The 12,207-nt window shown below is 47.0% G+C and overlaps 1 protein-coding gene across 1 annotated transcript in view; it reads left to right on the top strand.

The window, feature by feature from the left end:
* Positions 1-3,660: 3,660 nt before the first annotated feature.
* LOC144935891 (phosphatidate phosphatase LPIN2-like) overlaps positions 3,661-12,207 on the top strand; it is a 57,925-nt gene continuing 49,378 nt past the window's right edge. The window contains exon 1 of the mRNA XM_078862746.1: positions 3,661-4,062. Coding sequence (XP_078718872.1) covers positions 3,922-4,062 — 141 coding nt within the window. The 5' untranslated portion in view covers positions 3,661-3,921. The remainder of the gene's footprint in view (positions 4,063-12,207) is intronic.

Raw genomic sequence — 12,207 nt, 5'->3', positions numbered from 1 at the left:
ATGCTGTCAGCTCCCTGCTTCTGTTGAAGCCCATGACTTGGCTTCCCTCTATCTATAAAATAACTCTACCAAATGTTTATGTAGCGGGTCTTGAGATGATGTTGTACCGATATAGATGCCCCATAAATCTGAATTGGGTGAGCGGCCGTGCTGCAGTGCTTAGTGCAGTGCGCCACGAACCCGGCGACCTGAATTTGATTCCCGCTCACGGCCAACACCAGTGACGAGTCCCTGAACCGATACTGTGCCTCCCCTAGGTCGACTCAGCCTCAGATGAGTATCTCGTGCGGCGTGTAAACATCGCCATTCGGAAGACAAAGGCGGCCGGGCGTGGTGTTGGCCACCCACCCCCTCGTGTGCCGTGCCGGCCTTCATCGGTGCTACTCGCTAACAGCACTTGCCCCAACAGTCTGTTAAGGCTATACGGGGGATCTTTGCCTTTGATTTTTTGCGTGTGGCTGCTCGTCGCAGGCTGTCCGCCTGCGTACGGCTCACAGTGCGCCCTCGGATGGTCTACGATGTATTTTCCGCACAGTGTCAAAATTAAAAACGAAGTTGCTTTTGGCGTCATCTGACACCGGTGGTGAGACAGGGCCCTAAGGGGCCGTCCATAAATGACGTCACGCGATTTTGGACGATTTTTTACCCCCCCCCCCCCCTTCGTCACACGGCGTCACAAAAAGTCAGACCCCCCCTCAAAAATTACGTCACAACGCTCTGCGCCCCCAAAAATAAAACGTGTTTCAAATCGCTTTAAACTATTGTCATTGTAATGCGTATTTAACGTGGCGCTGCACTCTGATGTTGTAGGAGAAAACATTTATTAAAACGTCTATTTAATTAAGTAGAACGTGTTGTCTATATTTATTTAAAGTTGCGCATTTTGATGTGACGTCACATTTCTCAACCCCCCCCCCCCTCGTCACACATCGTCACAAATGTCTGACGCCCCCCCCCCCCACTTAGGTGCGTGACGTCATTTATGGACGGCCCCTAAAGAAGGCTGCTGTCTCTTGTGTAGGCCAATTAGTTTCAAAGACAGTGCCCATTTATTATCAGAGCAATGTTTGTTTCCATGTTCACAACAAGGGTTGTGTACGGCTAATGCGAACTTTATTTTAGATTTTAAGTTTTCGTGACTGCAAGGATCCATACATACTCCTTGGTTTTTTCGGTAAAGTCACGTAGGTAAAAAAATTAATTAGAGCACGACGTTTCGGAGGCAACACAAGCTTCCGTCTTCAGGTGGAACCCTCACAGCAAAATAACTGTATCAAGTAAAGAGCGCTCTAACCAGTATATATAAGGTCATGTCTCTTAGAGCTCTCTTTACTTGATACAGTGTTGCCTCCGAAACGTTGTGATTTAAAAAAAAAATACCTACGTGACTTTACCGAAAAAAACAAAGAGTAATGCGAACTTGATTCCCTGCAAAGGGTTTCTATTTGGTGTTTTCGACATCTGAACGCCTCCTGTATTTGTTTTTATTGCCAGAAAGGGTCAAAACCGCTTCTGATTTTTTCAATGCAATTGTCGTCCGAAGCCACGAGGTGGTAGCAGCAGAAGCAGCTGCTGCTGCTGGGCTCCGTGACCATGTGCATGGTGAGGCAGCGGTCAGCACCTTTCATGGAGTTTTGTTGTTATTGCTACTGCTGCTGCTGACACCGGCACAGTCGCACCGTCATCATCGCACAGTCATCGTCACGAGTTGAGTGACATTGGGCACAGTCCCACTTGGACGGCGGCGTCACTCGCGTGACCGTGGAACGCACAGTGCGGGTGAATAGCGGCGGGGTGAGCAGGTAAACAGCGTGATGTGTGTTCTCGCCGATGGGATTCGTGTCGTTCATCATCGTGGTGTGAGAGCTGTGCAAAGTGTTTGCCAGCCTCCACGGCTCGTGAATGGTCTCTTCGGGGTTTGTATGGAGACCCCCTAAGCTGTCGTAGGCGGGCGGGCGGGGGGGTCTTGAGGCTTGATGGCTTTTTATGACTCCTTTTTTTTCTTACTCTTATTATTCTTTAGAACGGAACCGAGGAGATACTTATGAGTCAAACGTGAAGTCGAGGGGAATTTCCACTCGCTGACGTTAGGTTTTTTTTATTGGTCCCTCTAGCTTTAAAAAAACAGCAATACAAAAGAAACCGACTGGTAAAATGTTTTACCGTTTTGTTGTTTGACGTTTGATGTGAAATGTTGCTGTCAGGATCACAATCTTAATTTATCCTCGAGAAATCCGAGAGAGCTATGAAGCTATTCTTTTCACCCATGTCCAGTAGAGGCGGCTCAGCAAGTTAACAGTGACAAACAATACACAAGAAAAAACAAACCCGATGGGAGTGCGAAATCTAGTGTATGTAGATAGCAGTGCCGTCCGTTATGTAATGCCGTCCCTGGCATTGAAACATTGTAAACAAGGAGGGGGATTGGCAGTTGGCAGGGAAAATGCAAACGGAGTTTGTAACCATAAACGTTCCCAGCTTTGGCGCAACAGCACTGTGCTTCATAATCAACGTTTTTGGGTTTAGATCGCGTTATTTATAAATGTGTCGTAACCCTCCACCACCCGACACGGCCAATCAGTACAAAGTGTCACGTTGACAAAAGACAAATAGTTCACTGCTTTAGCCCACCGGTGTGTTGAAGCGTGAAACCACAACATTTACATTTTTTTTTAGTACTGTGACGTTTCGCTGGTAATTGCATGCAGCATCATCGGGCAATTCGCCAGAATGGTGAGGCTCTGCTCTTATATAGAGCAGCAGCAGGGTGACGTCATCATTAACTCATCAACTCATCAGTACCAACAGCACTGGGCTATCAACTCGGCAACCTGAGTTGGAGTCCTCGCACTGCCGAGGATAAGTAGCAAGTGTGATCTGAGCCCAAGCCGGCTGGGTCCCTGGATCCCACCAACATCCACTGGCCGGTAAGGTGAAGTATGGTTACCGACAATGCACAGGCTGGTTCAGATACCATCTTGTTAGTCGTTGCCAAGGATTGAAACATACGTTGGTGGGTTCAAAGCACAGCCTCCTATCGTTGTAAGTAAACATGAACGGAAAGATAATCACGGGGTCTGTCATCCATGCATAGAGAGTTGGGGACTGGCATCGATAGGATCTCGTCTGAGCGGAAGGTTTTCTCTGAGATGTGTTGCATCGCATGATCGTCACTTATTAAAATCCAAGTCAAAATGTTACATTTCTGGAACTGAAAAGCCTCCCAAGTATTAAAAAAACATCGTGGCGTGGAAGCAATAACTCGTATACCTAGACGGGGGAAAAAAAACATCAATAACCCACTGCTAACGTCAGGTTAAATGTGGGCGGTCACATGTGGGCGCGTGTTTTTCAATTATTTAACGAATACAAGCACCAAAGGTTGCCTAGTACAACGTGTTTCGCTTGACATGAGTTCATTGTGAAGCTCAGATAACAAAAAAAACCGGAATGCGCTCTTTTAAGTGTTCACTATCAGCAGTCACGTACTGTTTACAGAGGTCAGGGCCAAACATCAACTCTGCTGAGGCTGTGATTTCGGTAATAAATGTGGCACTTCCTATTTTGCGTGTTGTTTGTCGAGCTCCGTTCCTGCAAGCGTGGTGGCACGGGAGCCACCAGATGCTGTGTCATCAAGCCATCGAGCGCGTGTCCATAGCTCTCTGTACCACCCCTCCCCCCCCTGGTGTGAGTTTTTTTTCCAGTGCGTACTTTAGCCAGTGCCAGTGCACGGGGACTTTAAACCCCGAGCTCTCCGATTTCTCCAAGATTTGCTGCGAGCTGCTCGTGTTGCCGGCCAGGTTTAAATTTAGTTCCGGGCTGCGGAACGCAAATAAATAAAAAATGTTCTCGACGCAAGTCGCCTTGTGACACTCCGTCGGAGACGCACCGTGGAATCGCGCTGCCGGGCCGGGTCGTTGGATGGATCAAGAAGAAGGTGGTGGTGGATCGAGAGGGTCACTCGTCAGAAGCGTTCTGAACATGTCAGTGGACCCGCTTGAGGTTGGGGAGGAGGTGCACGAGATGCTGAAGCAGCCAGAGGAGGAACAGCCCTGGTCTTTGGTAAGGACTAATTCATGGCAATCACCTGCGTTGGTTTTAATTGGGATCGCCGAAATGAGTTTGACGGCTTGTGAAGAGAGAGCGTTTAACTTACGAGCGACGACCTAATTAATTTCACGGCAGAGACGGATGACCGGAGCGTTGAAATTCACCGTTTCAGCGTAACCCATGCTGTGTCTGAATCAACTTGTGAATGCAGGTTTTTTGTGTGTATTGTTCAGGATAAGGAAGCACTTTCTGAAATATTTCAGTTGTTTTTTTACGCTTTGGCCAGTCATGATCGTTGATAAATCCCAGACACAATCATCCTCGCGTATGGCTGGATGAATACCAAAGCATCGGTCGTATCAGGCAGCGGGATGCTTATCGGGTACCGCTTTGAAACAATTGAGTGGAATGAAAGAACCTGCTGGCATGTGACAGAGAGCGAAATCTAAGTATGTATGTATATTGAACTTCGTTCGCACCGTACGTAGCCAACCGTGCTAATCGGAGGTGCGGGGGAAGGGCAACAAACTAAATACACAAAAACAAATGCCTTCAATGTTTTCTCTTACTTGATACAGCAGTCGTGCTGTGACGGTTCCACCTGAAGACGGAAGCTTGTGTTGCCTCCGAAACGTCGTGATTTTTATTTTATTTTTATTTAACTTTTATTAATTTTAATTTTAATTTTTTACCTACGTGACTTTACCGAAAAAACCCTAAGAATATAAATCATTGCAGTCACGAAAGCTTCAAATCTAGAATTCAATGTTTACGTTATTCTCTTATCACACCAACTGATCTTACCGCCACGTGATATGCCAGTACGTGTTGTTTGGTAATGTGTGCGGTGTATTTGACGGTGCCAATCACGATGCAGAGGACTTGTAGAGAGTCGCGAGGGGTATGATGTCATTGTTTAAATGATTGTGGATAAGGTGACGGATTGTAACGCACGTTATGAGTTGCCCATTGCTTTGTATAACGAAATTGGTGACGATGGCGATGATGGTGACGGTGGTGATGATGATGAGTTGATGGTTGTTCGTAACGTGTATCGCTTCGTGTCTCTTATTTACGAATGAGGCTTCTCATGCCCATACCCAAATACTAATTCACATTTGTCCAATGGGGATGAACGAGACGGAACAAACGCGAAACAATACAAACGAGACAGCGACATCGACGCAAAGAGAGTCAAATCATATTAAACCCCAGCACCTAATTGTGACGATCAAATCGTAACATGTTGGTTAGACGAGAAAACTGGGGAGCGGTGGTGTAGTGGTTAGCACTCTGCGCAACAAACCCGGCGACCCGAGTTCGATTCCCGCTCACGGCCAACACCAGTGACGATTATCTAAACCGGTCCTGGGCCTCTCTTTCCTAGGTCGACTCAGCCTCAAATGAGTACTGGTGCGGTGTATAAAATCGCCACTGAGGAGACAAAGGCGGCCGGGCGTGGTGCTGGCCACCCACCCCGTCGTGTGCCGTGCCGGCCTTCATAGGTTGCTACTCGCTAACGGCACTTGCCCCAACAGTCTGTTACAGGCTTGCAATGCCTGTGACACGTGATTTTATCTTTATTTGAAGCTTTCGTGACTGCAGGAATCCATACTCTTTGGTTCTTTCGGTAAAGTCACGTCGGTAGAAATACAATAAAATTAAACAAATCACGACGTTTCTTACCTATATAACCCCTTGCCACGGCAGCTCTCTCGCCCACTTCAGCATGTTTCTTGCTGTGGTTGTTCCACCTGATGAAGATCGCTTGTGTTGCGACCGAAACGTCGTTATTCGTTTTATTTCATTTTATTTCTACCTACGTGACTTTACCGAAAGAACGCTAATTTATGTTTTGGGGACCGCATTTTCCTTTTAAGCCGTGACGATTCCACCGTGACCATTCCGGGGTCGCGTCAATTCTTCCGCGATGCGGTGCCAACAGCGATTCGCGGCTGCCACCCTTGGCAGAGTGCCCATCGTTGACACAAAACGGCCCTTACAAGATCGGCAGCTTGTAACGAGGCTGCTTTCAGGGGGCTCCCTTCACATCCCAAACAGCCGTGCCACGTCAAGGGAGCGCGTCTCATGGAGTATTGGGTTCCTTAGCATGTGACGACGCGTGCGTGTGTGCGTGTGCGCGCAGTGCGTTGGATGGCCTGTTTAAAAAGAAAAAAAATTAACCCGTAAAAACAAAGTTTTTCACTATAAATCCTTTATATGCGTGGCGGCTAGAGTCCTCTCGTCCACTGGCTTGAGATGGCTGCCACCTATGGGTCAGATGATTGCCTGCCACCATTAAGCAAATGGTAATTAATTATTTAAAAAAAAATCCTAAAAAGTGTAAAGTTATGGAAAAAAAATTTCACGAAAATAAATTTTCACGCACGACGAGTCTGTGTGCAAAATGTCAGCTCGATTGGATCACGGGAAGTGGGTTAAAAAACGACCGAAAGATTTGCACGGTCGTAAGCGCGCAAGCAAGTGAACTTAATATAAAGGATTTAAAAACTACTTGCTTGTGAATACCTTCCGAGATACATTTGTTCAAAAACTTCTCATTGCTGGTGGCTGCATGTTAGATCCGTAATGAACGATGGATTACATGGACTTGATACTGATTCTTCGGCCTGCCGTGCACGTACTTGTACGGCCCTTTTATCACTCCACTGCTGGATGAGGGCCTCCCCTCATCCAGTGTTGTGATGCCACAATCCGTCTCAACTCCTGCACATTAACAGATCTCGTCGCTGCATATCCAGTGGCGGTCACTGAAGAGCACTTCATGTGCACGTGAAGCTCTTTCATGTGGGTCTATGTCAGAATTAATACCTTGTAAATAGAGGCAGTCCCCGAGATACGAACGAACCGCCGTGGGATTGTTATTGTTAATCATCCGACTTGCTAACGTTCGTTCGGTCGTCATTTTGTACCGACCAGCGGGACAATTTTGTTCAGCGGAGCGATCCTCCAGGAGATGTAATGAGTCCCAGCATCTCGAGTAATGCGCAATGACATTCAACCCTGCAACTTACGATAAGTGAATATAAAACAGTTTTTATTTTTATTTTGATGTTACAGTAAACCCTTGTTCATTCGACACACATGGGGCTCTGGCCTTGCCGAATTTTCCAATATTCCGAATTATGTACAACGGTACTCCCCAGTGCCTCCTGTCCCAAAAAAAATTTGTTTTCCAAACTCTTCACCATTCGCATTGTCACACACCCTGCATCAATTCTACCTAAATCTTTGGGTTTGTCTCGCAGACTAAGGGATTTATACTTCAGTTCCATTCTATTACTTCTTGATGTGGGTGTAGACGGCATTTCTCAGAGGGCTGTCTTGCACAGAGTGCACAAACAAGGTAAAGTCCAAAGCAAGAACAGGTCTTGCACTCACGCTCACCACGTGTGCCACCACCACGAGACTGAGTCGTTGTTTTGGTCGTGGCGCGTGGCGTCGCTCCAGGTTCATGCCGAAATTGAACCATTCGGTACGGCAATTCGGCTCATGGCGAATTACTAATATTCTTGGTGCTTACGGTAAAGTCACGTAGAAGGGAAATAATACAATTATAAAAATAAAACATAATAGAATAAAATTCTCACGACGTTTAGGCTACAACGCAAGCAGCCGTCCTCAGGTGAAGAAACAGAGCTTTTATTTTATTATGTTTTATGATAATTTTATTTTAGTATGTTTTTATTATTATAATTTTTTTTCCCTTTTACGTGACTTTACCGAAAGAACCAAGAATATGAATCCCTGCAGTCACTAAAGTTTTAAATCGAGAATTACTAATACTCTATATATTCCGAAAGCGCAGCCGTGCCGAATTATCCCCATTTACGAGTTATCAAATACTGAAATAATGAGGTTTTACTGTACTTTATTTAACGTTGTATTTACTGTACGGTATTTAGTACAGTTTTAAATACAAATTAACACTTTCTTATTAATGAGTTAAAAAAAATGCTTCCCTTTTTTTGTTGACCCATAACACTTTATAACAATAACCGTATGTGCAATTAAACGTTGTATTCCTAGATACGAACAAAACGACTTACGAACGGCTTCCGGGAACGTAACCCCGTTCGTAAGTCGGGGACTGCCTGCAAAAAGTAAGCCGGTAGTTTTGCGGATCGTCATTGTCAGATCATTTCCCCATGGATTTGCTTCTGTAGCGCTTGGATTATTTTTTTTACTTCTCTCTCTTCGTGGCATTTGCTGGCAGATGTCTTGGCACGTTCTGAGCTGGCCGCCTCGCTCAGAAGTCAGAGCGTGCTGAGCCAGCGATGCTAAGACCCGCGGTTCGAACATGCGTTTGAGACTCTTTAAATTTGCCCGAAATCGGCTTCTGAAGATTATCGTCTCATCTCGGTCAACAATGATAGCATTCATAATCATGTGCGGGTTCTTTTGGGTTCGAACGCGTAAATATGAATGCGTCGTTAAAGCTGCCACTTCGCGACGCAGCCAATTAGTAAGGCTTGTCACGTAATCAAAACGTACAAATTCGTTATCACTTCAGCACACCGGTGCGTCGGAGAGTAAACCTACAACTTTTATAATTCGAGTACTGTGACGTTTCGCTGGCGATTAAAGCCAGCGTTATTTTTTGGGTTAGAATAATCCAGAATAATCTAACCCAAAAAAATTTTCTTATGGATAAGTTTGGTCGCGAAAGCCTACGTATCAAAATGATGGCATTAAAAAAAACGTCAATGTGCACCCATTTGAACAGCCGATTGCATTTAAGTGTGGCCGTGGGACTGAAGTTGGCCAGGTGTTTCGGATGTACGTTTGCGTACATCGTTCTCACCCTTGTCAAACGAATACCATTGAGCTTGAGCGCGAAGCCAACATCTCTGGAACCTCCGTGGGTGTGTTTGTTCATCGTTACTTTGATCGCTGGGGCTTTCGCTGTCCACTCCACAGTGCAGAGTCTCGAGTGAGAAGCGAGCTCTTCATGCCATGAGCTTTCATTGCATCCTCAGTTCCTTTGGGCGCCGTGGTTACGTCACCGCCACTTGGTGACGAATGGCGGTTGTTGTTGTTGAATGTGTGTCAGCTGAAACGTGCACTGTTAAGTAATCGTGCATTTAATTTTAGCAGGAAAAGCTTCAACGAGTCTCGGGGCTCTTTTTTCAGGAGGGTCTTGCGCCGAGATGATTATTGAATTCCGTATTAAGTCGCGTTAATGGTTTGTGGGAGGAAACCAGAGTGCGCAGAGAAAACCCATCAGGCCTTCTGCAGGATAGCATGGACGTTGTAACACAGATATGTTCACGGGCCCACTTGCTGTACTGCCATCTCTGGCCACGGTGGCGAGATGTTAACTACTTCGCCTGATTTACAGGAAGGTCGTGGGTTCGATCCCGACCCTGACGCCTGTTGTATATTTTTGAAGTTAGCGTGTCTCTCTCCGCGTGGTCGCGGGGGATTTTTCTCCAGGTCCTCTGGTTTTCCCCTCCACATTTAGAATCCACGTGCGTTTCAGAGTATTTGGCTGCTATACATTTCCGCGTGATGAGCCAACTTCGTTGAGCTATCATTTGTGGCCAGGTGGCATCTGAAAAAGAGCTACTGTACATCGCTGAGTGGGCCTTTCCTGGTAAAAAAAAACTAAAATAGTTTACAGTATTCGAGCAGGACCAGTCCACTTATCAGCAGGCTAGGTATGTTCACGTGATTTGCTTCATATTCAACACACAATGTGGATTGACAATGTGCTGTATATTTATTGTATATAGGATCTATATGCGACCATACCTCCGGATGCTTTACACAAACATGTATTTTTATCCAAAGAGGGGCAGACAGTCGTAGGCTGAGGATAAACATCGAGGTAGTGAGCATGGATTTGAGCAGGGGCAGGAAGTCAACAGCACGGTGGACTGGGGGAAGTGTGGAGGGGGGGAGAGGAGTGCAGAGGCGGGAGAGTGCGTGGAGTGGAGTGGAGGGGGGTGGAGAGCCAAGAGAGTGCGTGGAGTGGAGTAGAGTGGAGGGGAGTGGAGAGGCGGGAGAGTCCGTGGAAGGGAGTAGAGTGGAGGGTGGTGGAGAGGTGGGAGAGTTCGTGGAGGGGAGTGGAGTGATGAGAGAGTGTGTGGAGTGGAGTAGAGAAAGGAGAGTGGAGAGGCGAGAGAGTGCGTGGAGGGGAGTAGAGTGGAGGGTGGTGGAGAGGTGAGAGAGTGCGTGGAAGGGAGTAGAGTGGAGGGTGGTGGAGAGGTGGGAGAGTTCGTGGAGGGGAGTGGAGTGATGAGAGAGTGTGTGGAGTGGAGTAGAGAAAGGAGAGTGGAGAGGCGAGAGAGTGCGTGGAGGGGAGTGGAGTGGTGGGAGAGTAGAGTGAGGCTGAAAGTCTTGAGCCTGGATGTGAGCAGGGTCAGGCAGTCAACAGCACGAATGGCTGGGTAGGGGGTTGAGGGTTCCAATCTGGAGGGTGCAGTAGAGGAAATGTATCGCTTCGTTAGTAAAGGGCAGCGGTGCTAAAAAAAAAAACCCCGAGCTGAACGCCAATTGCCGTGGGTGCTGCACCACGTGGTGTAGCTGAGGCGGTTCGAGTCGTGGATGCTTCCAGGAGAGAGGGGCGCTGGTACAAAACTGCTGCGTTAGGCAACGTTTGACCTTGTACTCGGTCGCCGTGGTAATGTTCTGTGAGCGAAGCACGGGCAATTTGTTTTAAATATTAACAAGGATCGATCAATAGGAATGCCTCTTGTGCGCAGTTCGGCACTATCGGGCACGGGACGTGTGAGTCACGTGGGTGTTTGGCCAACACGAGACATTATCACTCAGAAACGGAAAAAAAATGCTTCTCGACTTTAGCAACTTTTGCGTCTAGAAAAAATAAAAACCCGCTGCCTCGTGAACCAACCTGGATATCAGGCAGCTCCGAGCACGCGCGGCTCTTTGACAACGACGCGGGGCATGCGGGCAGACGAGCGGCAGGACGCCTCGAAGCACTCCGGGCACATTCCAGGCACGGGCTGGCGCGTCGCTTGGAGGCCCTCCGGCACTTTTAGCTGGGATCTAAGGGTGGATCAGACGGGGGGTGGAGTGGGAGGAAGGGTTGATGATGATGATGATGGGGGCGATGACAAAATCACCTCGAATGCTCCCGATCTTGTCAGGGCACAGAAGCTAAGCAACTAACGAACTATGTTTTTGTATTATACCAGGTAAGGCCCACTGAGCTATATAGGTCTTGTTCAGAAGCGACCTGGCCACAAATGATAGCTCAACAAAGTGTCTTATCACGTGGAAATGTATAGCAGCCAAATACTCGAAACACACGTTTATAAATGTGGAGGGAAAACCCGGAGGACCCCGAATAAATAACCACACGACGACAGGGAGAGAGACACGCACACTCCAAATATACAGCAGGCGTCAGGGTCGGGATCGAAGCCACGACCTCCTGTGGACCAGGCGAGGTTGAGTCTGGATAGTGCTTGAATGAGTGACCACCGCGCACGAAACAGGCGACGTGGGCTGCTGCGCAGATACGTTATCAGAGGACAGTGGAGCACATCCATTATTGTACAATACTCTACTCCGTGTCTATGCTCCCCTCCTGCAAACCTGCAGTGTGGTCGCTTGATCACCGTGAACCGCACAGTATGGGAAGCCCTCATCCAGCAGTGGATTGACAAAGTTCCGTACACAGGCTCAAGTTATTCACCCGACTAGCTGATGGAAGGTTAATATGCAATACAACCATTATGTTCTCCCTGTAATGCTACGTGCCAGCAACATTTTTTTTTACTTGACGTTCAATACCAATTAATGTATGAAGTAATACTTATTATTGGTTTGATCATTTAAGGGTTTGTCTGTTAATCGATAGTTCCTCATAGCTAATTACTTGCATGCCGATTTTTAATCCGTTTATCACGAACCATTTTTACAATGTAATTCTCATCAGGCTCCATGGTGTTAAGTGCGGGCTCTCCAACCCTTATCACGCTCTACCTCTTCCCTCTCTCTCTCGTGTGTTATGAAGAACGGCCACTGCTGAAATATTTACTTAATATCTTCTTCCTTTTATATGGTCACTGTGTTATCGGCAAACATGTAAAAAAAATGTTGGTTTATGAAGACATGAACCTTACCCTCTGCCCTTATCAGCCTTGCCTGCTTGCTGATTAATGCTTT

This window comes from Lampetra fluviatilis, chromosome 14 (genome assembly GCF_964198595.1).
Source record: "Lampetra fluviatilis chromosome 14, kcLamFluv1.1, whole genome shotgun sequence".
Classification (NCBI taxonomy): Eukaryota; Metazoa; Chordata; class Hyperoartia; order Petromyzontiformes; family Petromyzontidae; genus Lampetra; species Lampetra fluviatilis.
Note: the sequence above shows the minus strand (reverse complement) of the source record. Positions and strands in the feature narration are given on the sequence as shown.